Genomic DNA, 27,991 nt, shown 5'->3' on the forward strand with positions numbered 1-27,991 from the left:
CTGTAGTGCCATGGATGGAGGTGCCTCAGCCACGCACCTCCTGGATATCACCCATAAACCCTCAAGTTTAGGGAAACCTGGTGTGTCCAGCACTACCTGCCTGTTGCCTGCAGGAATTCAGGGATGAACTTGTCTCCGTGGCAAACTGCTGCTCCATGCAGCGTGCCCAGCTGCTCACATGCACAATCTGCAACCTGCCTTAGCCAGGTGTCTTCCCCCGGTCCTAGAAGCACCCGACCCTTGGGTTGGAGAGCAGATTCGGTGCCCCCCATGCCGCAGTCAGCCGGCTGCCAGCACTGCAGGGCTTTGAGGTGCCCTTTACCAGAACATCTTGCAAAGGGTTTCAGGGTGACTGTACTGGAACGAGCGTTTCTCTCCCCGGTTTGGTGCAGAGACCCACGGCTGCGAGGACACCCTGGCACCCAGCCCGGCCCTGGCAGCTGCTACAGGTCCACCCACGTGCTGGTGTCGTGTCAAAGTGACCACAGTAAACACTTCTCTTTCTGTTGCTGCAGCATCGTGTAAGCACAGATATAAAAACATTCCTTAATTCTGTTTCTCTGCAGGGAGATTTGAGGCGTAGACCATCCTCCTGCGAGCCCTCGCAGCCCGGCTGAGGCAGAGGAAAACAAGGCAGTCAGCGCTGCTGCTGAAGCTCAAGGGTGAGATTGCAAAGCGATTAAAATCCTCTCTCCGGGAGAAAGAAGCTGGCAGGAACAGAGCAGCCATGCACTGCACAAAACCAACCACACCACATGTCTGGGCTGGACTTTGTTTGGATGCTGGGTTTTGATATTTTTTTTTTTTCTGCTTCTTCCCGAGGGCCTCTTCGCCTGCCCTTGGAGAGATGCAGCGCCCATGAGTGCAGGGAAACCAAAACAAGCTCCTGCCCGTCTGATGCCAACGTGGGGGGTGAGTTTGCTGGGCTTGAGGATGGCTCCTCCAGGCTTCCAGCTGGGAAAGAACTGCTTCGTGTCATGCTCCGCTTCAGTCCTGCATCTCCCCTGACTCTGAAAACACTGGAGCCTGGTGATTTCCTTAAGGGTGCCCAAAAGAGCACAGCAGAGCTGCTGTGCACAGGATTAAAGTGTTTTCCTTTGGGGAGCTCAGCTGCCCCCTTAGCCCTGGGGATCTGTGCTGCAGGTTTCCCAGGTCAGGAACATGTGCAGAAGCTCAGGAAGAATCACCCAGGCAGAGTATTAGAAAATATCCCAGTTTATTAGAGCGTCTCCACTTCATATAGAGTTTTACAAAAGGATGTATTTACAGGCAAGGAGGGGGCTAACTAAACTCAACTGGAGTGTGCTCTTCTAGGGCAAAGAACAGGCTACACAGAAAAAAAGAAATCAAATCGGCACATTCACAAGTCACATTGTTGCATTTTTTTCTTTACAAAAGTAAGAAGGGTGTAAGACTGGTGTCTGGCACAGCAAAGCCGTGGTGTCGCTGGCAGGAGACAAACTCCAGGCCCACATTCAGTGCAGCCCTCCTGCTCCTCGCAGCCAGGAAGGGGAAGTCACCGAGCGCAGCGCAGCTCCCAGCAGTGTCGGCTAAACCCCAGCGTAGCGTTAAGGCACGTTGTGGTAACGTTTCAGCCAGGCTTCTCTCTTCCAGCCCCACCGCCCTGGACTCATGGGACAGAGGACGGAAGGAGGAGACCGTGGTGCAGGGCCACACGCAGGGAGGGAGCCTGAAGGGGATCCCCTCAAATCAGGGTAAGAACTTCTTTCCTCCCCGCCCCACCACACTGAAGACCAGAGCTAGGGCTGCAGACAGCAGTTTGAAAACAAATGGAGATAGAAAATACATTCTGAAAGCTTGGTTTTGAATCTGTCCCCATAAAGTTTGTGGTTTTTAGAGGCAAAGCGTTTATCTTTTTTCTTTCAATTTAATTTTTAAGTTGATTTTTATATATGTCTTGAATGACTGGTCCTTCAAGCTGTTTATGGGAGCTGCACTCACTTACCCACTAAAGGGAAATTTCTTAAACTCCAAACATTGATTTTTAAGTTGAGAGGTGGGAACACTAAGGGCTAAACCACCAGCTCTGGCTGTTCAGTACGCACGGGGCGTCCCAGGCGCTCGCAGCGCGAGGTAGAGGGAGGGTTGAAGTTCACAGTAGCAGCTGCGTGCTGCCGGGAGGGGAAATGCCAGTGCCCAGAGCCCCCACCCGGCTCCATGAGCTGTCCGTGTCCACGCGGGGACCAGCGCGGCCCTAGAGCCTCGTCTGCTGTTTGATCCAGTCTCGCAGGCTGGTGAGGCGGGTGTAGACTCCAGGCTTGTTTCTCTGGGCACAGCCATCACCCCAGCTCACCACACCGGCCAGGAACATCCGACTGCTGGGCTCCACGCTGACCAGGGGGCCCCCGGAGTCTCCCTGCCCAGAAACCAACAGTAGCATTAGGACATCGCTCTAATGCAAAGCGATAAACAGAGTAAATCACAAAAACTAATTACTAACTCCACAGAATTGGGTTTGAGACTGAGTCAGTTGTCAGTACAAGCCCCTGAATCAAGAAAAAATGGAAAGAAATATTTAAGCATGGCCATAAGAGTCAAAGTCCCAGAATAAGGAGCTAAACAAACCTGAAAGGAGGGTGCAGAGAGATGGGGATGAGTCTCTTTAACCAAGGAACAAGTGCCAGGACAAGAGGGAATGGCCTCAAGCTGCGCCAGGGCAGGGTCAGACTGGCTCTTAGGAAGGATTTCTTTGCAGAAGGGGTTGTTGGGCATTGGAATGGGCTGCCCAGGGCAGGGGGGGAGTCCCCATCCCTGGAGGGGTTGAAGAGTCGGGTTGACCCAGCGCTGAGGGATCTGGTGGAGTTGGGAACGGTCAGGGTTAGGTTGGACTAGGTGATCTTCAAGGTCTTTTCCAACCTGGATGATTCTGTGATTCTGTAAACAAGTGGCCTGTCTTGCCAACTACAAACTGGAGCATGGTTGCACTGTTCTCCGACCTGGTGAGATGCTTTTGTTACTAAAAAGTCACACATTGCCACAATTTGCTGCTCATGCCCATTCCAATTTGTCCAGACTCTGAAAACACTGGAGCCTGGTGCTTCTCTTAAGGCTGCCCAAAAGAGCACGGTGCAGCTGCTGTGCGCAGGATGAAAGGGTTTTACTTTGGGGAGCTCAGCTGCCCCCTTAGCCCTGGGGATCTGTGCTGCAGGTTTCCAAGGTCAGGAACATGTGCAGAAGCTCAGGAAGAATCACCCAGGCAGAGTATTAGAAAATATCCCAGTTTATTAGAGTGCCTCCACTTCCTATTTGCAGTATATTCACTCATGGAAAGATGAGTGGAAGTGCCAGAATAAAAAGGGCTGAGCAAAGGGCCTGTCTTCCTAACTAAGGCTCCTCCTCCTAGCACTAAACCCGAGCGCTGGCCTACCTGGCAGGCGTCCACGCCGCCCGTCAGGATCCCCACGCACATCATGCGCGGCGTGAGCTGGTCCGTCAGCAGCTCGTTGCAGATGGTCTGGTTGATGAGCCGGATTTCTGCTTTCTGCAAGATGGAGGCACCGCTGCCTGCGAGGAGGGAGGGAGGGGCAGCATTTTTGAGCAGCGTTGCACTTCGCTCGGGCTCCGCACAACCCACTAATACAGAAATCCCTATTGCTTTTTCCTAATAATGTTTTTCCAGCAGGACTAAGACACCACCTTTGTGTGTTCCCAAGGAAATCTCATTTGATTCCAGTCTTGAGGCAAGCCTGTACATTAAAATTGTGTCCAGGCAGCCCCCGTTCTCCCTAAAGCCACACGCAGCCCCAAATTCACAAGGCAATGGCAGCGCTCACCTCCTTCTGCAGTCGCTCCCCACCCGGTCACCCACAGGTCCTTGCCCACGGGGAAGTTGTGGGTGGCGTCGGGCAGGCAGATGGGCTGGACGACAGAGGAGAAGGTGACGGGGGTCTGCAGCTCCATCACGGCGATGTCGTAGTCGTAGGTGTAGTCGTTGAAGTAGGGGTGGGGGATGATCTGCTTGACTTTCCGGGTTTGCACGTTGTCGCCGTTGCGGTTGCCCTGGTTGGTCAGGCCCAGGTAGGCTGTCCACAGGCTGGGGTCTGAGTACCTGCATGGGGCATGAAACACAGGGCAGGGTGAGTCCACATCTCACAGACCACGTAGCTCATGATCTTAAACAGTTTCCTTGAGAAATGACTGAAAAAATTGGGTTTTTCCTATTCAAATGCTGGAAAATTTAGGCCACACCTCAATGACTGGGTTCAGTTTTGGGCCCCTCACTCCAAAAAGCCATTGAATGACTCGAGCGTGTCCAGAGAAGGGCAACGGAGCTGGTGCAGGGTCTGGAGCACAGGTCTGATGGGGAGCGGCTGAGGGAACTGGGGGGGTTTAGTGTGGAGAAGAGGAGGCTGAGGGGAGACCTCATGGCCCTCTACAACTGCCTGAAAGGAGGGTGCAGAGAGGGGGGAGGAGTCTCTTGAGCCAAGGAACCAGCACCAGGCCAAGAGGGAATGGCCTCAAGCTGCGCCAGGGCAGGGTCAGACTGGCTCTTAGGAAGGATTTCTTTGCAGAAGGGGTTGTTGGGCGTTGGAATGGGCTGCCCAGGGCAGGGGGGGAGTCCCCATCCCTGGAGGGGTTGAAGAGTCGGGTTGACCCAGCGCTGAGGGATCTGGTGGAGTTGGGAACGATCAGGGTGTGGTTCATGGTTGGACTGGAGGATCTTCAAGAGCTTTTCCAACTGAGATGATTCTAGGATTCTGTGACAATGGAAGCACCACCCCGGGGGTGTCCCCGAGGCAGCTCCTGCCTACCTGATGCCCTGCAGCTGCAGGAAGCAGTGCGCCGCCGACACCAGCCAGCTCCCTGAGATCAGCGAGGCCCCGCAGATGTGGCCCTGGCCCTTGACGTGGAGGCTGACCTGCCACGGCCACTCTCCCACGTCCGAGTCCTGCCCACCGACGATCCGCGACTTCCTTGTGTAGGAGCGGATCCCACAGTCTGGGGGGGAAGGAGAAGGGGCACTTGGTTACTCCCAGTCCCGCTCACCACCTCCCCTGTGTTCCTCTGGGATGTCTCCTACAGCACAAGTGCCCCATTACCCACATCAGGGATGGCAAAAATGTGAAATTTGCTAAAATATTTACCAGCCAAGTCTGTAAAGATGCAGACAAACCCCTGTATTATCTGTGTAAGCCCTCTTGAGCAACACAGACACACTGCAAACTGCTAAAGAACATGGCTTGGGTATTTTTAGATCAAGCTATCATGCAGAAAAAAACCTCCGCCACACTCAGGTGTTTCTCTTAGAGGCCCAGCTGGGAAATCCGCATCCCTCCTTCCCCAGGGTACTCACTGCAGTTGTCCTCATCTGAATTGTCTTCGCAGTCCTGCTCCCCGTCGCACTCCGGGTTCTGTTTGCTGATGCAGTGCCCGCTGCGGCACTTGTACGTGTACTCCTTGCAGGGGACCGTTGCGCGGGCCGCTGCGGGCAAAAAGGAGCCGGCTCAGCCCCATTTCGGGGAGATCGCGCCCTTCCCCTCTTCTACCCCTCCCCAGGACGCTGCCACCCCGTGAAAAAATGCACGAGATTCCCCAAGAGGGGAGGAGCCCCCCCGCAGCCCGTCCTCACCGCAGCCGCCCTCGTCGCTGCCGTCACCGCAGTCGTCCTTGCCGTCGCACTTGTGCGCGTTGGGGACGCACTTCCCGCTGTCGCACTTGAAGCTGTCGGCGGCGCAGCCTGGGGAAGAGAGCAGCTCCTGAGCCGTCCCCCCGACACACGGCTGCGTCCCCCTCCCTTCCCCCCCGAGACAAAGCTACAACACACCAACCCCCATTTCCTGCGTCCCCGCTCTTCTCTAACCTGCCCACCACCACGGATTGATGCCGCCCTTTCACAGAGTCATTCAGGTTGGAAAAGACCCTTGGGATATCGAGTCCAACCTTCAGCCCGACTCTACAAAGTTCTCCCCTACCCCACATCCCCCAACAGCTCATCCAAACCACCCTTAAACACACCCAGGGATGGGGACTCCACCCCCTCCCTGGGCAGCCTATTCCACTCTCTGACCACTCTTTCTGGGAAACATTTTCCCCTCATGTCCAGTCTGAACCTCCCCTGTTGCAGTTTAAAGCCGTTCCCTCTTGTTCTGTCACTAATCCCCTGGGAGAAGAGACCAGCACCAACCTCTCTACAACGTCCTTTCAGGGAGCTGTAGAGAGTGATGAGGTCTCCCCTCACCTTCTCCTCCTCACACTGAACAGTCCCAGCTCCTTCAATCTCTCCTCACAGGATTTATTCTCCAGGCCCTTCCCCAGCCTCGTTGCCCTCCTCTGCCCTCGCTCCAGCACCTCGAGATCTCTCTCGGATTGAGGTGCCCAAAACTGGACACAACACTCCAGGTGTGGCCTCACCAGTGCAGAGCACAGGGGGACTATCACCTCCCTGCTTCTGCTGGTCACACTATTTCTAATCCAAGCCAGGATGCCGTTGGCTTTCTTGGCCACCTGGGCACACTGCTGGCTCCTGTTCAGCTGCTTGTCAATGAGAACCCCCAGATCCTTCTCTTCCAGACAGCTCCAGCCACACCTCCCGAGGCCTGTAGCCATGCAGGGGGTTGTTGTGGCCCAAGTGCAGGACCTGGCACTTGGCCTTGTTGAAGCCCATCCCATTGACGTTGGCCACTGATCCAATCTATCCAAGTCTCTCTGTAGAGCCTCCCTATCTTACCTATCTTTCTCTCCCCCAACCCCACGTTTCCTACACCTCTGCTCATCCTCATTTCTCTCCTCCCAGCTCTTCTGTGGGCTCGAGGAAGCTGCACCAGGCGAGGCCTTTTGGGTTCCTTGCCCCCGTGTTTCCAGCCCGGCACTTGCCTCCCTCCACGCCTCGGTTGCCCCCTTTGCCTTGCTGAAGCCCTTGGGGTGAGTGACTTACTGCACTGCAGCTCGTCGCTGTTGTCGCCGCAGTCGTTGACGTTGTCACAGACCCAGAACTTGGGCTTGCACCAGCCGTTCTGGCATCTGAACTGCTGGTCCGTACAGGCTGAAAAGGGAGAGGCAGAAATCAGGGTCCAAAGGCACCGGTGGAGTCACCGGCGACCCGTCCGCCGCTGGGCAGCTCTCCCTGCGGGCGTGCAAGGCCACCAGAAAACACCACGACAGCCTGGGGCCATGCACGCAAATACCTAACGCACTCAGGCTATAGCACAGTATTTCCACTGTTCTGGAGAAAAAATAACTATTCAGAGTGCGGTAACATCTGAGGGAGTTAAGGCTGAGGCTGATATTACAGCCAGGGGCAACCACTTGAGGAAAATTGCTACAGCCTGTGGGAAAGCCCCTGAGATACCCCGATCACGGCGCTGGCAGCCAGGCCAGCAGCACGCTCTTCCTCAGAAAACAGCCCCTTATCTGCAAATGAGATCCCAAACCAGGGGATCCCATCCTCTCTAATTAATTTCAGACCCTGGACAATAATGATATCGACGAGAGAGCTCTGCTAATCCAAGAAGGAAACTTGTTGCACAAAGAAGCGACTCCTGTGTATCTCTCTGGTCCTCCTCTGCAATGCCTGCCCAGTTTGGTAACAAAATACATCCCTTTTACAGAATCCCAGAATCATCTCGGTTGGAAAAGACCTTGAAGATCCTCCAGTCCAACCATGAACCTCACACTGACCATTCCCAACTCCACCAGATCCCTCAGTGCTGGGTCAACCCGACTCTTCAACCCCTCCAGGGATGGGGACTCCCCCCCTGCCCTGGGCAGCCCATTCCAACGCCCAACAACCCCTTCTGCAAAGAAATCCTTCCTAAGAGCCAGTCTGACCCTGCCCTGGTGCAGCTTGAGGCCATTCCCTCTTGGCCTGGCGCTGGTTCCTTGGCTCAAGAGACTCCTCCCCCCTCTCTGCACCCTCCTTTCAGGGAGTTGCAGAGGGCCAGGAGGTCTCCCCTCAGCCTTCTCTTCTCCAGACTAAACCCCCCCAGTTCCCTCAGCCGCTCCCCATCAGACCTGTGCTCCAGACCCGTTACACCACCCAGCTCAGTCCAACCCAGGAAGATTAAACGAAAAAACACATTCCCAGCTGGGAGGGACTGGAGAAGGAGGGAGATTCCACTGGGAGAGGGCTGGATTAGCAGGAACTCCCGGCTCCTACACTGGGAAAGGATCCCAAATCGATGCCCACCCCGAGCACCTCTCACTGCAGCCCGGAGGAGCGAGGCAGGGTGGGCGAGCGGGAGGACAAGACTTACTGCAGGATCTCTCGTCGCTGCCGTCTACGCAGTCCAGCCACCCGTCGCAGCGCATGCTTCTGTCGATGCAGCGGCCGGTGTTGCAGGTAAATTTGCCAGGGCAGGCTTAGAGGGGAGAAAGGGGATCAAACGACGTGTCAGCCTGCCAGCTGTCCCCTCTATGTCCCTTCCCCAAAGCATTCAACGTCCCCTGGGCCTGTCCAGCACTAGAAACACCCTTTTCCTCAGAACAGAGCAGGAATACAAGGAGGTTTGCAGGAAAATAAAAAGACAGCTTCCCAATTTCCAGGGCAGCGTAAGCGCAGAGGAGGGACAGCCTCCAGCCTTCGGTTCCCCCCACAGCCTCAGGGTTTCAACTCACGATCGCTGGAGTCGTAGGACAGGTACTCGGCCAAGAAGCCAGTGTCTGTGTAGGACTGGTCTGAGTGGAACCGGACCTCTATTTTGTTGGTAGTACTGGCCACCACAAACTGGGGACGCTCCCCACAGTACCTGCAGGGAGAGAGAGCAAAGATGAACGGAGAGCAGCACTGAGCAGACCTTCCTCCATCCCTGAGCTCCCCATCATGGTCCCTTCACACCCCCGGAGAGCTCAGGGTGCAGGAGAACAGAGAGCAGGCCACAGACTGATGGACCTCAAGGGCCACACACGGGAGCTGAATTTTGCTGCTGTTGGCAGAAGGTTTGAGCCAGCTGCAAACACCCAAGTTGTGACCTTGGAAACGACTGGGAGTGAGTTTGTCCAAATCCCTGCCCGACACAGTGACATCTGATCTCAGATCCACCGCATCTCTGGATCTGTGGAGCCTCTAAAGCCGCAGGATCCCGTCCCACCCCGGGCTGGAAGGAAGTTTCCTTCCAGAAGGGGTTGTTGGGCGTTGGAATGGGCTGCCCAGGGCAGGGGGGGAGTCCCCATCCCTGGAGGGGTTGAAGAGTCGGGTTGACCCAGCGCTGAGGGATCTGGTGGAGTTGGGAACGGTCAGGGTGAGGTTCATGGTTGGGCTGGAGGATCTTCAAGGGCTTTTCCAACCCAGATGATTCTGTGAATCACTTGCCCAAGGACTGCTGCGGGAACTAGCCAGGGCCATAGATGTGACTGTGCTAACTTTGAAACCCCCTCTCTTTGAGGAACGGTCAGCTCCTTGCCCAAAACGTTGTGAAACAACACTGCTCACTTCCCCTGCGCAGCACCAAGTTGTCTTTTCGGCTCAGCTGCCATTAGGTTGTGTAATAGCAAACGGTGAATGTAACTTAAATGCATCACAGAACACAACGCAATTACCCTGACAATGGCCTCTCGCAGGGCCGAAGCCGCGGGTCAGACAGTGCCTGACACCCACCTCGTGCCGTTGATCTGCACGTAGTCCTTGGTGCAGGAGCTGACCGGGATCCCCGGCTCCAGCACAAAGAACATGTTGAAACGCACCTTCACGTTCTTCTTCGAGGGGACCTGCAAAAGGAAGCGGAGTCAGTGGCACGTTGTTTTCTGGAGCACAGAAAATGGGAAGAAGTTTTGTGGGAAAAGGGGTTGGGAGGAGGATAGAAGGTAACTGAAGGAAGTCCAGCGGAAAAAGAAACACCCTCCTGAAAAGCCATCATGGTTCACGCCGTCATTTAGAGAGTTGCTTGGCTTGCTGAGCCCAGAATCCCAGCGCAAACGAGCACACGGAGCAGGGCTTGAAGCCAGACCTGTCAGCAGTGCCTGTTCTCCCAGGGCAGACTGTTTCCCCTGCCAGTTCTGGGAGTTCCCAGTTTTGGGACTGGCCTGTCCCAAAGCCCACGTGCTTTTTCTGTAAAGCTACAGTTATCGGGGGCTACGATAAATGTCACGCAGGGTTCAGGCCTCTCACAGCCTCTTCTGCCTCTGGCACCAGCTCCTAAAGCCTCCCTCCAGTCATGCCAGACCGTCCCGTGTAACGAAGTGTATTTGACGGACTAATTAAGGCAAAGAGAGGACCTCGTCTCACCTCTATGTTCCAGACACAGTCCATGGCTGGGGGATAGTGTGCCGGGTAATAGGGAGTCGTGAAGGTGCCACTCTCTGCTTTTAGAGTCCCACCGCAGACTGGAAGATAAGCAGGAAGATGAAAGCTGGTTAGAGATCCAAAGAGACGTGGTTTGCCCAAGCCTTAGATGGCTATCGCCCGAGGCAGGAAGGGAGGCAGATGATAACAAGGTTAAGTTGATCTCTGGAGAGAGCAGCTCTGCTCCAAGGCTTGGAGAGAACCCAGGAGATCAATTAGGTGCTTCCTGCATACCTCAATCTGCATGTTTAATCCACCATCATTCTTACTTTGCCCTCCTCAGGGGACATCATTACAGCAGCCAAGAGCACCGTGGGCAAGGCAAGCTCCAAGAGCCATGATGGGACCTGCTTGCACATCTCCTGGCCCTGGAAACAGCCCTGGCAAACTGCCCATGGCAGGGAGAGGTGGGGGGGAAGCGGGACAAGGCCTCAGCTCACCTTTCATCTTGGGGAGCTGGAAGAACTCAGCCTTAAAGCCGGGGAATCTCCCCTCCTTGTTGGTAACCAGCGTGACGAGCATGACGTTCTGGGAGGATAGGAAGGTCAGGTTGTAGGAAGGGGCGTAATTCCCGCAGAGCCTAGGAAGTAAAGGACAAAATCCGTTAGCCACAGAGAGCCTCCAGCAGCACAGATCACCTCTGAGCAGGGACAGGAGCTCAGTTACCAGCAGGACTTCTCAGTGTCACCCTGTCACCTCAAGCCAGGACTCGGTGCCATACAGGAAGCTAACGGGGATGCTCACCTGACCAAAGCGTGGGGCTCCACAGGGCTCAGGGAGTTGTACACCTTGATGTAGTCGCTGTCGTCTGTGCACTGCTCCAGCTCCAGCGTCTTGAAGGTCAGGCTGATAATGGAGTTGGCATCTGCCCTCAGCGCCCAGTAGCAGAGCGCGTTGTTGGGGTACGGGCTGTTGGGGAAGCCCGGTGTGGTGAAACTGGTGATCTCTCCTTCCTTGGCGTGGAGGGCAAACACGCAGCTATCTGCCCAGGAGAGCAGGGAAGAGTTAATGAGGCAAACGAGGAGGTTCTGCCCTGCCTTTCCCTGGGATGGGGAGTTCAAGCCCCTCGCAGGGAGCATCCTTGCTTATCTCCCCCTGCCTCCAAGGTGGGGAAGCCAAGGCCACCCACCACTGCTAGGTTGGTGCCACAGTCTGGCCAACCCCAAACCAGCTCCCAGCAGCACATGGAGGTGCACACATGGCACCTCTGCTCATCCCTGGAGGGGTTGAAGAGTCCGGTTGACCCAGCGCTGAGGGATCTGGTGTAGCTGGGAACGGTCAGTGTGAGGTTAATGGTTGGACTGGAGGATCTACAAGGTCTTTTCCAACCAAGATGATTCTGGGATTCTGTGATACTCAGGCTCTTCCTCACCCCGCAAGGGAAACTGCCACCCCAAAGAGGTCTGGGGATGCACAGAGGCTGAAGAACAACTGTACTTACTGTCCCGAGCGGAGTTAGCTATGCTGGGGTCAGCAGCTGCAGGAAAAAACAGAGGAGATGTCATCTTTGGGCTGCGGAAAGTCCCTGGGCACAAAGCTGAGGAGGTCCCTGGGATTTGGCCGTGCTGGTGGGGTTTCTCCCTGCCCCAAGCTGGCCAGGGAGAGGCTCCCCAGAGCCGGGAGATGGAGCTTTTCCTCTGCAGGAGGGAGGATTCAGCCCTGTCCCTCCTCAGACGGGCTCAGGGGAGAACACAGAGTGCTCGAGCGAAGGGGAGCGGGTCCGATGCAGCGTCCCCCCTCAAGGCAGCTCTGTGAAAGCGGGGTCCTTCCGCTTGCCCTTAAAGCCATCCCCGCTGCCGAAGGCACCCAAGGGAGGGCTGTGTCCCCCTCCCAGCCCCACCGCAGAGGCCCAGGGACGACGGAGCCAGCACTCACGGAAAGCGACGACCGACTCCACCTTCAGCATGGGGTTTCGCAGGCGGGGGTTCCACCTCTGGGCCAGGCTCTGCTTGTCCGCCATCGCCCTGTCCAGACTCTCCTCCCGGTACTTGGGGACGAGGAACTCTGACCAGTAGTAGGCAATGACACTGCCCTCGCTGCAGGGGAGGGCAAGGTTATGGGGTGAGGGCGAGGACAGACACGGGAGGGCTCAAGTATCAGTGGAAGAAGGGGCCAGGCTACTTGATGAGCCATTTTTGGAGGGTGGCCGCGGGGAAGGGAGAGTCTCAGTGATAAGTTAAGCAAACTGTGCCCAGCAAAAGCCCCCACCAGCCCTTCTGAAGCTGCCAGGCACCACCTGCTGCAGTTCATAGGGCTCTACTGCACCATATCTTGATTTTTCCAAGACATCTCCCTCAGTGATGAGGACTGGCAGAAAACACTACACATTTTCAGGTCACTTTTCACTGCCCACCCTTTCCTGTGCCACTCAGGGTGACTACCAAGGTGCCCCCATCCCCAGCAGCCCGGGAATGGGGGTATATGGCTGTGTGACATCCCAGCATCGCCCTCCTCCACCCCCAGACAGGCCTCAGGCAGCACCTAACACTCACCTGAAGGCAGTTATCACTGTCTCTTTGTGGTAAGGGCCAATATCTGCATGATTCCTGTAGATCTCCTCCACCTGAAAGATTTGAGGAAGGTGTTCAGCACCTCTGGAAGCGAGGAGGGGGGAAAAGGCTAAAGACAGACAGAGCTTCAAGCCTGCTATGGAAAATCAGGGCACGTACCCGGCATTCCTGGCTGCAGGAGTCTACAGGGCCCAAAGAGAGGAAGAGGGAGAGCTGAGAGTCCCAGAAGTGCCCAGACCTGCACACCACAGCCTGCTCTGACTCAGCTCACCCCGCTCTTCCCCGGGGAAAGCACAACGAATACCTGAGTCTGAGAGGAAGGGCAAGACCAGCCGCAGCTTCGGCACAGAGGGCAGACACCCTCCTGCCTCAGCTCCTGCCCCTGACTCAGCCACCAACCCTGGGGTTTGCCCTGGCAGCCTCCTGCGGCACACGCTGGCTTGCAGAGGCAGGGAGACGCTGTGGCACTAGGCTGGAGCTGTGACGCCAAGACCCAGCTTAAAGGCAGGCTCCTTGTGCCCAGCCCAGGGCGTCACGGCGAGCAGGGAGAGCCGAGAGGAGCGAGAAAGCTCCAAGCAGCCTTACGTGCAAGATCCCTGTGGCAAGAGGAAAAACGTCCTGCCTGCAGGAGGAGGGATGCAAGAAACCTCTTACCGTGCTCTTCACCTTCTTGGCCAGCATGATGAACTCTGGTGAGCTGGAGTTCTCATAGGCATCAAGGAAGTCCCAGTTCAGGACCCGCAAGTGGCCATTGAAAAGCTTCTGGACGGCCACGTTCCTGTCTGGAAGGCAACAGGTCAGAGTTAGTAAGGGCAGGCAGGGCTGGGACCGTGGCACAGTAGGTCCCCAGAAGCAGTAAGGGGGTGGAAATGGTGTCCCCCCACTTCCTGGAGCCTCCCCCGAGCAAGATGGGATGACGAAGCTTCTCCCTGTGGATATGCTCCCGGGGTATCACCCTACATGCCCACCAGCCCTCATACTCACATTTGAAGTGCCAAACCAGGAGGCCAGTGACGAGGGAGATGAGGAAGAAAACAATGATCATGACAGTGACGACCACCTGTCGCTTCGGGCCGCGCTTCTCCATCTTCTTGGAGTTCATGGCAGGGAGGAACTCCACCCCTTCCTCCAGGTTGTTCATCTCCTAGGAGAGGAGGCAGGAGGTCCAACCACAAAAAAGGCTAGAGCAGAGCTCCCTGTCCACGGCAGCTCCCCAACACCAAGAGCACATGGCATGCCTTGGCGCTGGCGGCTCCGCAGCCACCCCACGGCCCGACAAACCCTGAAGGCTTTTGCTTTGCTTTTCTGCAACACACCTAATTCCTTTTTAGACCTAACATAAGGTCATCAGCTCAAGCAAACACAGGGGCGAGTCTACACACCCCCCCGTGACCACGGCAGGTCACAAGCCCACAACCTCCAAGATCTCTGCCTGCCGGCAGATGAAACTGCAGACAAAAATCCACCCCTACACAGCGCTCGCTGTGTGGCAGGTGTGTCACCCACAGCTCGCGGGGCACAGCACGCTATGAATAGCATTCCTGTAAAGAAGAAACCGGGCTACTTCCTCCCTTTATACTTGTGTCTCTGTACATCTCCTGGGCCAACACAATGTTCCTGCTGGGATTTCCCATTCAGCGCAAATACCGATTAAAAGAAAGAAACTAAAAAACTAAGATGAACACACAAGACCCCCCCACAGCCCGTGACCAGCCAGACTCTCAGGACAAGACATGCTGGCAAAGGAAGAGCAGGAAGGAGGAACGATACCCGTAGCACTATCACCTCCCCACACCGGGCTGGGTGATGAAGAGGAAGGTCTCTATCGCAGCGCAGAGCCCTGCAGCAGCTGCAAAACCCTCAGTGCCCCGGGGTTTTGCTTTCTCGTGCCTCTGGCCTACCTGCCCTTGGACCTGCACCTCCAGCCTGGGGGGAAATGGCTGCAGCCCCAGATGTTTTCAGAGGCTGCCACGCAGCCCAGAGCATCCTCGGTACAGGCGGATGTTGAGGGGGGACCCAGATCTGCACCCACTACCCTGGCAGCTCCTCTCCTCCCCAGAGAGCAGACTGCATCTTCTGCTTTCTCCCTCTGCCTCCCTCACGTAGGGAGGGCTCCTTGCCTGCTGCAAACTGCCCAAACCGTGAGGATACCTTGACCTTCCCACTCACCGTCTGCCCGTTTAACCTTCTCCCGAGCATCTGGCAGCTTCCCGGGCAGCGGCACGGGGCTCTGGACGCCAGCAAGGACGCCACAACGCAAAGTGCCGACGAGCACAAATTCGCTGCGTTCAATCGCATTCCTGCGCTCCAGATACGGGAACCTCGTCCCTGCAAACGCGACGCCGGGTCAGATGCTGCCTGTCCTCTCTCAGCCCAGGGCTGACACAAACATACCCTAACCGGCTCGGCTTCATTTGATGAGACGTCACAAGCCCCTAAAAGCCAGGAAAAACATCCAGTGAAGGGGACCCTGTCGACAGAGGGACCTTGGAGCCCCCTGTGCTCTCGCACAGACCCAGGCAACGCCCAGCTCCCACTTGCATCATTCCTCTGCTCCTTTTGCCCTTTTCTTCACCCAGTCTCTCCTCTCCTCCCACCCTCCACTCCTCACCAAAGCCTCTCCTCCCTGTGGTATTTGCCTGAGGCCCTTTACAAAAGAAAGGGACACAGCAGGCACCTTACCCTACATTTTTGTAAAGGACTAAGTTTAATCCTCTGCAAACACTTACTAGAAGGCCACCATGACCAGAGCAACCTACCAGCTTTCGCACCATCTTCTCTCAGAATAATCCGAGTTTATCATTTGACAGCTCTCCACTACAGCATGGGAAGGAAAGTTTTCACCCACTTGTGAGATTTACAGCCTAAGGGCCAGCAGAAAGAAACCAACTCTGAGGTGCCAGGCTGTTTCTGCCACCAACATCAAGCCACCCCCAGAAGAAATGAAAGACTGAGCAGAGCCACAGGAGGACAATCCCATGGGGGAGGCTCTGATTCCCCTTTGGCTTCCACAATCATACAGGAAAAACTTGAAAACATAACCCCAAGGAAACTTCAAAGCAGAAGACACACAAAGTAAAGCTTAAATACATACAGACATCCTAAATCAAAGTCAAGATTGCCTGGAGTTTGATGCACCATCTTTGAAACAGCCATCGGTTTCCAAATCATGCAAGAAATACCCCCAAACCAGGTAAAGAGAAAAAAACAGCCTCAAATCTTGCAAGCATCTCCCTTCTCCCACCGTGGGGCTGCTTGCAGCGCCAAGCCTTCCCAGGACCTCCAATACGTTGCTGCTGTTAGCAGAAAAAAAAAGTATTTAATTCTCTTCTAACATCCGCAGGAGCCTGTGGCAAGAAAACAACCTCCGGGGCTTAAATGATGTATCTGTTCCCACAGCAGCAGCTTTCCCAGACTGCTCGGGGTCAGCGAGGAAGAACCGCCTGCCCCCAGCTCACAGGGGGATGACGGCGTCCCTGTGTGCTCTGAGTAACAATTTTGGGGGACAAGCTGTTGAATCTTGGCCTTAATAACGTCCCTGGCAGGCTGAATTCATTCAGATGACATTTTTTTCCCTGAAAGAGGGATCACGCCGTAACGTTAGAGGGTGGTAGCAGCAGCAAAACAGCACAATGAAATCGGGGCTCCTCTGGCTAGAGCAAAGAAAACGCTGTTTTCAAACAGTGCACCCTCCAGCTGCAGGTACCTTCAGCCCTCTGCAAAACTCCCCAAAATTCAGTTTCATCAAACTGCCAGAAAAAAAAAATGAGGCTCAGCCACAAGCAGGAGATACTGCTGTACAAGGCCAGCCCGCACAAGACCATGGCTGACACATTTTAACATCCTCCTCGAGCTAAAGGTTGTGTCTTTGCAGAGAGAAAACTCTTAGAGGGGAACAACTAATCGGTGTGATTACATCAGAAAGAAAACACAGCTCCCCTCCGCCTCCAACACATGCAAATATGCTCCCGCGGCTGCAGCGTGACCAGAGGAAGTTAGGCAGGAAAACTCACCATCTGATCTTTCTTTAGACAATTTCTCCGCTCTCCTTGGAAAAAACGATGAAAGATCTTAAATCTGTGAGAGTTTACAGCACGCCTTTGTCAGTCTGTTCTTGCTCCAAAGCGGAGATTGCCGTGACACCCACAGCACCAAGAGAAATTCAAGGACTGTGGGGACTCCAAGGAGGTTATTTTTGTTACTACTCCTGTACAAGCTGCGTAAGCAGCCACTGACACTGTTACTCGCCGGAAGTTACCCAGTGATTAGAGGCAGATACGAGACTGGATCCAAAGAGGTTTCCCTCCCTGCCCTCTGTTTTGTATTCCAGATCTCACCCTCTCCCATCCTCGTGCCTTACGCACACCGTTACATTCCCCAGCCAGCCCTGACGCTGGAGTGAAGCTGCTTTGCAGAGCTGCCTCGTGTCACAGCCGGGGTCAGCCACGGCCATCCCTGCCAACTCTCTTCTCAAGACAAGGCGAAGGATCTGAAGCATCCCCCAAGCACTACAGGAATGCTGAATCAGGCTGTGCCGGGAAGGTTTCAGACGGGGCCCCGTGTCCTGACCTCTGAGTAAGAGGCTGAATCTTCCCTGCCCACACTCAGCACGAAAAGCACCCGTTTGACCTCAAGACCAGAGTTGTCTGTGCCCAAAGAACGTGGCTCAGCCTCCACTCTGCTGCACATCCCGCTCCTGCCCATTGGGGAAAAATACCTCCTCTGGGTGCTGGTCACCATCCTCTAAGCTGGGCAGAAACCAGGCGGCATCAAAAGCAAGACAGGCTCAAAAGATTATAGTTAAATCAAGCAAAAGACGACTGCAATTTTAATCTCCTTTAGGTAACGGTTCTGCACGTCTCCCTCGCAGGTACTGAACAGTCCATTGCAACAGCAGATGGGAACCAGAGAGGATCTGAACACACGTCCCGCTCTCACCTTGTCCATGATTCCCCGAGAAACCGTCTCTAGCCCAAAGTGACTCAAGGTCTGACTCTCTCGCCCTTCTCGAGGAAACTACTCCAATAAACATCATTAACAGCAAACCTTCCTTGATATTCTCTCCGCCTTAGTCACAGGTTCAGGTACTTCCTCTTGCTCCTCCTCGCCGTCACCGTGGGGCTCCCCACGGCAGCATCGGAGGTTCCTGGTCGCAGCGTCAGCAGGGAAGCCACACGCCAGTCAAGTGAAAGGGCCAGAAAGACGTTGCCCCATTTCTTCCACGCCTCAGAGCACCGTCTCTACAAGGAAATTTGGAAAAGGAGCGTGGCGCAGACAGATCTATAAAGCACTTGGAGGTCTCCTGCACGCAACTCCTCCGTGCAGAGAGCTCGGAGAGGAGTCCTGTGCGTAAGCAAACCTCCCCGCTCCTCCTCCGTAAGCCAGCCGCACGATATATTTTTAGACAGCCAACCCTACTCTGCCAGACTGGACAAACCAGATGCAGAAGTGACTAATTCTGTCAGCAGGAAATTCAGCAGGCGCCCGGGGACGGTGGGAGCTGCCACAGTCAACTCTGAACTGGGGGTGCTTACCCGAAAGCGGAGATATCCTCCCACAACGGGGGGTGGCAGAAAGGCTGGGACGTGCCACAGATTGCTGCGACGCGTACAGAGAGGGTCTGTCTGGGGTCAGCATCTCCCACTGAGGCTGATCTCTGGCTTGTTTGGTGGTTCCAGCAAGGCAGCGTGATGTGTCCCGGGCAGCAAAAGCCCTCACTGCTCCCCTCTCCTCCCAGATAAATGCTCCATCTCCCACTCGGTTGGGGCTGGTTCACTGGACCCTGACCCAGGCGGACGGGGGGCTTGGCCATTAGTTTCACCCACCCCTTATCACCACTGATTAATCTGCTCATCCAGCACAAGGCAGCTGGGAGACTGAGCAGCCTCCCTTGGCATTTCTCACGCTCCAGGCTCGGCTGCTCAGAGCAGAAGTAAGAGCAGGTGTGTAACCAAGGCAGCCTCGCTGCAAAAGACCCGCGGTCTGGCGCGAATGTACACGGCCAAGAAAAGGAACCTGCAAAACGCAAAGTCGGAGGTGGCCTGGGGAGGTCTCAGGTGAAGCAGAGTCATCGACTACGTGGTTAGACTCTTGCTGGGTAATGACACCCTGCAGATCCCAGCCTGTGTATCCAAGAGGCAATTCCCACCTCCCCTTTTCCAGCCACACCTGCCTCAGGTGGTGTTCAATAAAAACTAAAACAAATATCCCAGGAGCAATGAGAGGAATGAAATCCATCAACTCCTCAACCAGCTCAGGACACCGCCAGCAAGCCGGGCTCAGAGTTTGGGACACCCCAGCCTTTGAGATCAACAGGGTGGGCTTGTAGAGCACAGAAAGAGCCAAGACAGTTCTGTTTTCAAAACCTGAGGCTTCCCAGATCGTCCTGAAAGCCAACACCAGCTTTGTGGTGCTGGCACGAGGGGAAACAACCTGTTTCCCATAAGAAAAAAAAATAAATCTAAAAGCTGCTGACACATGGCGTGCACAGCGTACAACTCACTTCACCCAAGTAGCTCAAGTGCAGCTACATAACCCTTGAGACCAACTCCTGCACTGACTCTTGCTGCAAACCCTGACACTCCTCCAGGAAGAGATCTGATAAGAATAATCTCATTTCTCTTCTCATTCTTGGTAAGAAACACATGGAAACAGCACGCATCAGAGCTAAGTTTCCGTAAAGCATATTCGTGCTGTGTTGCCTCAACACGGGCAGTAAAGCAGTGAAGAAACTGCCAGTGTGTTATTCTTCGTCTTCAGTTCCTTATTAAGGGCAATGACACTATAAAATGATGACATCAGAACCAACGAGGGAGTATGAAGCAGGAAATAAGGGCCACGGAGTCCTCCCAACTGTCTACCTTCCAGGCACAGAGGGCAAGAGCAATAGTGAAAGATACAAGTCACACACCTATTTCACACACCAATTCCGAGCTCAATCCTCTACAGTATTCAGTCGTCTTGTGACCACCCTGAGTCATACGAGAAACCAAATTCCTTTAGGTTTATTACAGAAGAAACTGAAGTTAATGTTTGCCCAGGACAGCACGGGCTGGGCTTGCTGCCCCGCACCAGGCTTATCAGGGCAGTGTCATGGAACACAGCAGCTCAGAAAAAGCAACCACGCTTCTGATTGCGTTTCTGGTGGAGCAGAGACTTTTACATCTAAGTCTGAGCAATTCTGGGGGAGAAGTGGGAAATAAAGCTACCTTCCAGGCCTGATGCATGTAGCCACGAGCCATGAAATTCCTCCCTACAACACAGTTATATCCCAAGAGCAGAAGAGAAACGCGCTGCAGATGCAAATAGCTTATTGAAAACACTCTTACATCTTTCCTGGTACAGACAGTACTGTCTGAGCAACAAAAACACCCTCCAGCAGCCCAACAAAACCAGCTGCGCTCCAGACCTCAGTGCAATGCTCCACGCTCATCACAACATTTCTCCCATGCTCTTCACCGATTCTTACAGTTCTGAGGTGGATCTGGCCCACGACATTTGACTGTTTGGAGCCAAACACCAGCATCTCCAACTGGGCGAAGCCTTTGACTGGCAAACCCGTCCCTGCCAGCTGCTCCCTCCTCCTCCCCAGCCTATTGCCCGGTTCTCGCAGTTATCTGCCAGGCTGGCCCCGGCGGCCTTTGCGTGGACACGGCATCGCTACCCCCGGCAAGGAGAGAACCTTTGCCCTGATCCCTTCCCCGCAGCCAAGCCCTCAAAACCTCTCTCGCTGCTCCCTCAGTGGTTCTACAAAGTGATCTTTTGTTTGCTGAGCAAAGGTCTGGCGCACTCTCGATTGGCCTCAGCCTTTTTCTCATCGTGCCTTCCTTATCCCTGTTTGCCTTTGGCACCAACAGCAGCAAAACTGGCCCGAGCAGCAGCTCACCCACCAGCCACTACCCCAGAGAAAAGCCTTTCCGAGGAAGAGGAGCTGCTTCTCCTCACCGTGCCCAAGAGCTGTCGCTCTTTGCCCCAGGGGTAGATGCAGACACCGCAAAACTACTCACATTTGCTCCTCTGTCATATTTATAGGAAGCCAAGTCCAATGACAGTGGGTCCATGAGGGACAAATTCCTCAGGCTGTTAACTGCCAGGAGGGCAGAGACCGTTTTCGGGGAAATCCCCCCAGATCAAATCAGCTCCTCTTGAACTGATGCAGGGGGAAAACTGATCCAGAACCAGGGGAAAAACCCTGGCACACCGCTGCCCCGGTGTGAAGGGACTTGCTCGGGCGCTCAGCCCTGCCATAAAGACGCACCAGCGCTCAAACCTACCTTTTCTTTTTTTTTTTTTCCCCCAAGAGAATTGGCCGGGCAGGGAAGATCACGCTGCACACAACAGTGTCACCCCGACCCGGCCAGGGAACAAGGAGCTCGAGCTGTGTGGTACCAGAGGGAGCATCTCCTCCCCGCTCCCGGCAGTCACCGTGGCCCCGACACACGCAGGACAGCGGGGCTGGAGGCAAGGGGAAGTTTTTCTTGCTGTAGGCCAGCTTTCTGATGGATGCTGTAGCCCAGCTCCTTCGCCGCTGCCTGATAACAACCGCTAAAGCCAGGCCTCGGAGACCCACGCCAGACAGCCCGCAGGTGAGCTGGAAAGCGCTGCTGCCCTGCTTTAACCTAAAAGCCCGGTTTTGAAACAGCAGTGTGGCACAGAACAGGCTCTGGAGGTGCAACCCACAAACACCAGTCCCTGCCCACCCCTCAGCCAGGACGACCTACACAAAAAGCCAAGACCATGGCTTAAGCTTGCTCAAGTTTCAAAGCAGACTGATAATGCATCAGTTAATTAACAAAACCCCAAAGCCCTCGGTTAAAGTCAGACCTTCTGACGGCTTGAACAGGTTTAGTTAGATCTGTTGCTAAACAACCCAGACCCATGCGCTGCAAACAGTTCACCTCCACGTAGCTGATCTTTACTCACATCCCCATGCCTAGTTTAAGCCAAAATCCAAACGGTCAGAGCGATGTTGGGCGCTGACATCGAGGCGGTCTAACGCCGGCACAGACTGCCGCATCGCCACGGGCGGGGATTTCCACTTTCCCAAAGCTGGTTTTAATTTTCCTGCTCCGCTGGGCTCTGCGGCGTCCCCCAGATGGCAGAGGGGGAGCGGGAATCTCCCCCACTTCCCGAGGGATCCAGAGCCACCCCGGCCACTCCTGACCTCGCTCAAAGGAACCGGAGCAAGTGGAGGATGAGGCAGCTCTGCGAAAGGCCGATGGGTTTTGGCAGAGTCCTGCCAGCCCCCCTGACCCCGGGGGGGCCGCTCTCACCTGCGGTTGGGCGCTGTACCTCATGCCCACCCCAGTGGCCATGGGGCCCGGCTCCATGGCGAGGGCGGCTGTCGCGCCGGCTCAGGCCGCCATGGCGCGGCTGCTCCTCGCTTCGGCACGGCACGGCTCGGCTCGGCACGGTGCCCGGCCCCTCCTCTCCGTGCTCCCGGCAGGTGCGGGAAGACGGAAACACCCCGCGGGTCCCCCGTGTCCAGCTGCCTCTCCCACTTCACAGGCGGCCGCGGGGAAAACGGAGGAAAACGTCGCGCCCGGAAAGCCGTGCCCAAAAGCCCCGCGTCATCCGTAGAGCCCCTTCTGCCATGTGCTTTGCTTTAGTAAACAAAACCAGAAAAATCTGTCTTTTACCAACACAAGCCACCCCACAGTCAGCAGGCAGGCTCGCTAGCACTCAAGTTTCTAGGGCAAAGCTTTATGTACCCAAAGTCTTACCCCTTCTCGAGTGACAACAGCTGTGAAACCCCGCTGTGAAGAGGGCACTCTCCAGCGAGCACGGGCACGGTAGCCCCAGGGACAAGCCCACTGTTCCCACAAACATTTGGTACGCTCAGGGGCTGCCAAAGCAAAATATACCCCTTTATCCCAGCCTGGAACCTGCTCTCAGCTAGGCTACAGTGCTTTAGGAAGGAGCCACCTCTTAGCAAAGAGAGGAGAGCAGATACAAAGTACAGCAGAAATCGCACGTGTATCTGGATTTGGCACTTGCAGATCAGCAACAGCTCCCGGGGAATGCGTGGTCTGATATTAAACAGTGTCCCCGGAAAAAAAAAGGAGGGGCCAGTGGCGAAGCCCTGGGTTTGGAGAATGCTCTAACACAGGTTTGAAACTTTTAACGCCGAAATCTACATTCCCCACACAGTTTTAATCCATCATTTTTCCCTTCTCGGAAGGATGACTCCCCCCCGCCCCCCTCCAATATTTAAAATTTCTCATATTCAAGAGTAAGTCAAGATTAAAGACAGCTGAACCCCCAGCATCTTTCTTGGAAAGATTCTTCCCTTCTCCCTGTTAATGTGACAGTCTATACCAACACATGATACGCTGCTGACCTGCACCCCCCTTTCCACCAACTGCATCCAGCCCCGAAACTGATTTTTTTTTTTTCCACATCCGAACATTAAAATTTCCCAGAAAGCTGGTTTTGGTGTAAGAGGAGCTGCCCACCACTTCGCACGCCGCAGGGAGATGCTGGGTTACCTTTGTTTCCCCCCTTGCTCTAAAATGTCTCCTGCAGAGCGCAGGTTTTGTGTCCCTTTTTCAGGTGTGTCTCTGGGGGGGGAGAGAAAAAAAGAGGCGGTGCCAGGCCTCGGATCTGTTTTCTTTAGGTGGAAAATATAACAGAACTTCTGTTCTCTTACAGAAATACTACTGGAACTGCCTTCCCAGCTCCCTCATCTGAATCCCAGCCGCTGGCTGGGCCCCACACGGCAGGAAGTCTCTCTGGATTTAAGGTATTCCCCTGCCAGGGGTGGTTTTGTTAGTCAGCCTGCTCAACCTCCCCGGCTGGCTGATGGCAGGAGCTGCTCCCAGCTCGCCCGCCTATGCCCAGCCCTGCCCAGCGCTCTGGTTTTACAGCCACTCCCTACCTGGCTGAGTGCTGGAGCTCCAGCCTGACTTCATACCCGCTGCGACACAATGTATTTTAGGTATAAAGCAGCTAGTCCGAGCTGAATCTTTGTTACTGAAAATTTCTCCTCTTCAGCATATCAACTACTCTCCTCCAGGCAAACACCCTGGGATGTGGCTAATGAGGGCAAGACGCGGACTCACTCTTGGAGGCCTCAGGTGCCTCTTGCAAAGATCTCTTGGTTTCACAGAGAGCTGCGAACGCCCCGTGTTTCCTGGTGTTCAAGCCACCGGCGTTTTACAGCCTAATTCATTAGCCCAAGTGGCCCTTTGAAAAAGGGGATGTAATCACCGTGGGGGGAAAAAAGCAATACACGTGCTAAATATAAAATACTGTATAGCTGGGAGGCAGCTGGCGTAGAGCCTGAAACGACAGGATTCCCGTTTCTCTGCTGCTGAAGCTGAGTGGTTTATTCTGTGGCTGTGTTGCAGTCGCCAGGATAGATGAGGGCCCTCTTCCTGGGCGCTGTACGGTCCTGACACACCAAGCAGCAGCTCCCAGCAAGCAGCCAGCCACAGGTTTTTGTGGCGAGACATTTCCATGTGTCTCTCGAGACTGACAGAAGGATGCTGAGCCCAGCCAAGCCACCACGAAGATGTAACTGAAGCAGAAAGATCAAGCCACTTACCCACGTGCAGTCAGCAGCAAAGCCTCCGTTTCTTCCCGCTTTGATCAGTTCATTCAATAAAAGCTGTCACTCCTCCTCAGGTTGTCTCTTCGTCTCAGCGTGGCCACAACAGCATCGTGAGAGCAGCAAGTCGAGGTTTAACACGCCTTTAGGAGGGAGGAGAGCACTCAGCTTTAGGAGAACCGAGCCCGTCTTTGTCAGCGCTGCAGGCGAGTTGCAAGAGCTAAAACCGCCGTGAGCTTGGCCCCCAGGAGAGTCCCAGATGAGCGGGGGATTAGCTGCTGGAGCAGCAAACCCTGGCTGAACAGGCAGGAGACTTCAGCTCCCGGCCCTGGGAATGCCATCCATGTGGAAGGAGGGACAACGCCGCTGCTTACACCAGGGGATGAGTCTTCTGGGGGAGGCAGTTCCCAGGAATCCCAGCTCCGCTAAGGAGCACCAGCGAAGGGATTCAGAGACAAAGGGCTTTCCTCCCTGCAGTGTGGCTCACTGATTCTGTTCTCAGCGTGACTCCTAAATTCAAATTTCACCGACAGTGCCCTCCCACCCAGTTTCCTGCCAGACAACCCCGAAACCACCCCATCTCTGCAGCTAAAATGCTCAATCCGGTCCGACAACTTCGACAGCGATACAAAAGATATGGGGGAGAGATAAAACTCACAGGGTGTCCTGTTACTTTGCATTCCAAAGAGTAAATAAAAGGGCTGATTCAGTGGGAGGAGAGGAGAACGTCATGCGGCAGCTCTGTGGTTTCCAGGTGAACCGGCCGGAGAGCAAAAGGTGGACACTGGGTCCCGCTGGGCTCTGCACAGGGACAGCTCTTCCTGCTTTCGGGCCTGAGGCAAACTGTCTTGGTATGATTCAGCCCCTCCACCTGTAATGCAAGGAGGATAATTACTGACTTTGGAGAGTGGGACCTGTAAAAGTGCAGCGAGTTGCCCTCAACTGGCCACATGCTGCTTTGAGGCAGAGCAGGGAGGTGGTGCTACTTTCCCAAAGCTGTTCAAGGGTTAGTGTGTAATTTGGATGGGAATTTACCCTTTGATGTCACCTGCTCCTCTCAAGAGCTCTGGAGTGAGAGTCCTGCTCCCAAAACATGACTTTGGCAGGGATCACAAGCAGCTCTGCCCTCCTGAGATGATGAAAGCGGCCAGAACAAAGGGCACTAGTGACCAGCTCCATCCCGTGGATGATACGGGCGTGGGAGCAAGCAAAGGATGTGAGAGTATGAAACGAGAAAATCCACCCTCAGCCCTCCAACACGCCCCAGACAGCCCCAAGACCCACTTTCTCAATTAAGGGGGATGGTTTTTCGTGCCTCGGTTGCTACAGGTGCCAGCCCCCTGACAGCCGTGGGACTCCAAAGGGCTCCCAAAGCACTAGGAAACACCACCACAGGATGTAAGCTTGCTCCCGGGACTGTACTGTTGGCTGGGTCTCTTTCTTAAGCTCTTCTGCTGCTCGTGAAAGCAGAGAACCCCTTTTCGTGAGCTCTGAATCAGCAACAGCCCTGTTTGCCAGCCCAACTGTAAGTACAGAGTGGACAGGCTTGATCGCCTGGTTTCTGGCACTGGGTACTTTGAAACCTGGCTGCACACTGGGGCACGCCCAAGATTCAAAGTCAGTTAAGGTCCTGCCTGCTTAACGAGCTGCAAATGTGTAAGCTGAGGCCGTGGCTCAGCTGGGGAGATGCAGACAATGCGCTGGAATTGCCCATTTCTCTTTGTTTATTACAAACAAGTAGGGCTGACCCACGCTCACTGCCATGCCACCTTCTTTTCCACAGAAAACATAAGTTCAGCCTTTGTGTTGGTGTTACCTCAGCTGTTTAACAACCAAAACAAAAAAGAGGCAGCTTTTGACTTTTCACTTATTCCTCTTATTTCCCTCACGTTGTGGGTGCCGAGGTCAAAGGGATTTTTGCTGGTTTATGGTCCAACTCCTACTGTCTTTCCAACAACTAATTGCCTGATGTTTTTCCAGCTATCCCTCTGGTGGGGTACGGCGAGGCTGCACAAGCTGTTAACGTGAAAAAAAGGAGGAAAACTGGCTGCGAACTTGCCCGCAGAGTTCAGCCTGACAGAGGTGAGAAGTGATACCTGCTCTCCTAGATGATGTTAGTCCTCTCTGGGATGAGGTGGCAGAGGCTGGGTGAAACATCAGACCTGCTCTAGTCCATCCTCCACCCCAAAAGCAGGATCGTTAATGTTTGGTAACTCGCCTCCTCTCAGGACAATCTGTTCTAGCATTAAGGTGTCCTTACTTCCTGGGAGCTTTTACAACATCCAACCAGATTTCCCTCACTGCATGAAAAATTGGTTAAGCTCTGCCTTGCTTCCCCATGGCTCTTCCAGCAATCCTCTGCAGCCCAGACGCTTGTTGCTGGCTCACAAGTACTTGTGGGGTAAGGGTTGTCCGTGGGCTGAAGGAGAGCCCTCAGATTCCTTCCACCAGATGGCAGGGAGATGCTGGGAGACCTGCCTCTCCTTGCACTCTGCTGAGAGAAGGGAGTACTTTTCTTGCAGAATCCATGAGCTGGGAACAGTGGTTCCCAAACAGGCGTTGCTCCCTGTGACACTTGACTTCTATAATAAAAAAAGCAGGAAAAACATAAGCAGGGATTAAATCCAGCCCTAATGCAAAGCCTGATCCTTCTTGCCAAAATTGTTAAGATCCAGGCGCGTGGACACAGTCGATGAAAGCTTTCTTCCTACTGGAAGGAGCTCCTGAGGCTGCTAACTCTTAATGAACACAGCACCCGTTCAACCTCCACTCACCTCCACAACACAAGCCAAAAAATAAAAATAGAATAAATCCCATCAACCAGGCACAAACCCAGCTTTCTAATTACAAAGGCCTCATCCCTCTGAACAGGGGCTCTCTCTCTTGCTCACAGCTACCTGAAAACACAGAGGAAGCTTTCCTGTTGCCCTTCAGAGGAATAGGGTGCTATTTTTGTGACAATGAAGCACTTGAGGCTTTTGGGGAAATCCTCAGCTTTGCACATTAACTCCTTCCCACCTGGCCAGCTGTCCTAGTACATGTTTGGAACCACCACCCAGGTAAGTGTATGATTTTTGGTAAGCTGCCAGCTTCCTGCTGTAAAAGGAGAAAGCTCTTAGACCGCTCTTTATTAAGATATTGTTAATAATTGATAAATACAGTCTTATAGGTTTAATTGCTAGAATACAGGTGTTCGAAGAACAATACTGACAGTTCAATGCCAACACTGCTCGTTTGCCCCCAGTGCAGCCCTCTCCATGGCTGGCTTAAACCCCAGTCAAGCTGAATTAACAGAAATTAATCTTAGGTATTAAGTTTTAGACATAACAAAAGATAAGATATAAGTGATTAACTTAAAGCAAGCAATTTATAAAGGTTAGGTATTTAAAGTTAGACATAGATTAAGTATATGTTAAATAGAACATCTTGAGTTTTTTCTCAGAAGTCTAAAGGTGAACTATGATGAAGATTGTTTAAGAAGATAAGTAACTGTGACAAGCGAAGACGGCACCAAGGAGCAGCGACTTCAAAAGAGGAATTGGAACGGAACGATGAGAATCAGCTGAAGCTGCGGAATAGAATGGACTTTTGAAATTGATGAAGAATTGGGGACTGAGAGTTCCTGGAAAAACACCAGAGACTTTTGTACTGCATAACGTCATGTAAAATTGTATATATAGAAGGTGCTCTTTGTTA

At 54.2% G+C, this 27,991-nt stretch overlaps 1 protein-coding gene and 1 long non-coding RNA gene across 6 annotated transcripts; one reads left to right on the plus strand and one right to left on the minus strand.

Moving 5' to 3' along the window:
* Positions 1–1,199: 1,199 nt before the first annotated feature.
* On the minus strand, positions 1,200–24,427 carry ST14 (ST14 transmembrane serine protease matriptase). 5 transcript variants are annotated; one of them, XM_074848622.1, is made up of 19 exons: positions 24,293–24,427; positions 13,732–13,891; positions 13,402–13,529; positions 12,730–12,800; positions 12,113–12,273; positions 11,679–11,714; positions 10,982–11,219; positions 10,678–10,817; positions 10,181–10,278; positions 9,554–9,663; positions 8,575–8,705; positions 8,214–8,318; positions 6,896–7,003; positions 5,591–5,698; positions 5,315–5,443; positions 4,773–4,959; positions 3,795–4,069; positions 3,389–3,525; positions 1,200–2,377 (listed from the first exon to the last, which is right to left on the minus strand). In XM_074848622.1, the coding sequence occupies exons 2-19, from the start codon at positions 13,886–13,888 to the stop codon at positions 2,216–2,218; spliced, it is 2,481 nt and encodes an 826-aa protein (XP_074704723.1). In that variant the 5' UTR covers positions 13,889–13,891; positions 24,293–24,427; the 3' UTR covers positions 1,200–2,215. The 5 variants fall into 5 exon arrangements, with proteins under 5 accessions (XP_074704723.1, XP_074704719.1, XP_074704724.1 ...); XM_074848618.1 differs by lacking the exon at positions 24,293–24,427 and adding an exon at positions 22,020–22,255; XM_074848623.1 differs by lacking the exon at positions 24,293–24,427 and adding an exon at positions 21,670–21,696.
* LOC141933698 (uncharacterized) lies at positions 21,052–26,783 on the plus strand. Its single transcript, XR_012626192.1, has 3 exons — positions 21,052–21,332; positions 23,398–23,488; positions 26,276–26,783. It is a non-coding gene; the product is annotated as an uncharacterized LOC141933698 (long non-coding RNA).
* Positions 26,784–27,991: the final 1,208 nt, after the last annotated feature.

Source organism: Strix aluco, chromosome 23 (genome assembly GCF_031877795.1).
Source record: "Strix aluco isolate bStrAlu1 chromosome 23, bStrAlu1.hap1, whole genome shotgun sequence".
NCBI lineage: Eukaryota > Metazoa > Chordata > Aves > Strigiformes > Strigidae > Strix > Strix aluco.

Excerpts from the sequence above, each read along its gene's own strand:
- ST14 (XM_074848618.1), bottom strand. The coding sequence starts at position 22,076 with ATGGAGCCGGGCCCCATGGCCACTGGGGTGGGCATGAGGTACAGCGCC. Across the intron at positions 10,279-10,677 it reads CCAGCTCCCCAAGATGAAAG|TCTGCGGTGGGACTCTAAAA; the intron begins GTGAGCTGAGGC and ends CTTATCTTCCAG. Across the intron at positions 3,526-3,794 it reads GGGAGCGACTGCAGAAGGAG|GCAGCGGTGCCTCCATCTTG; the intron begins GTGAGCGCTGCC and ends CCCTCCTCGCAG.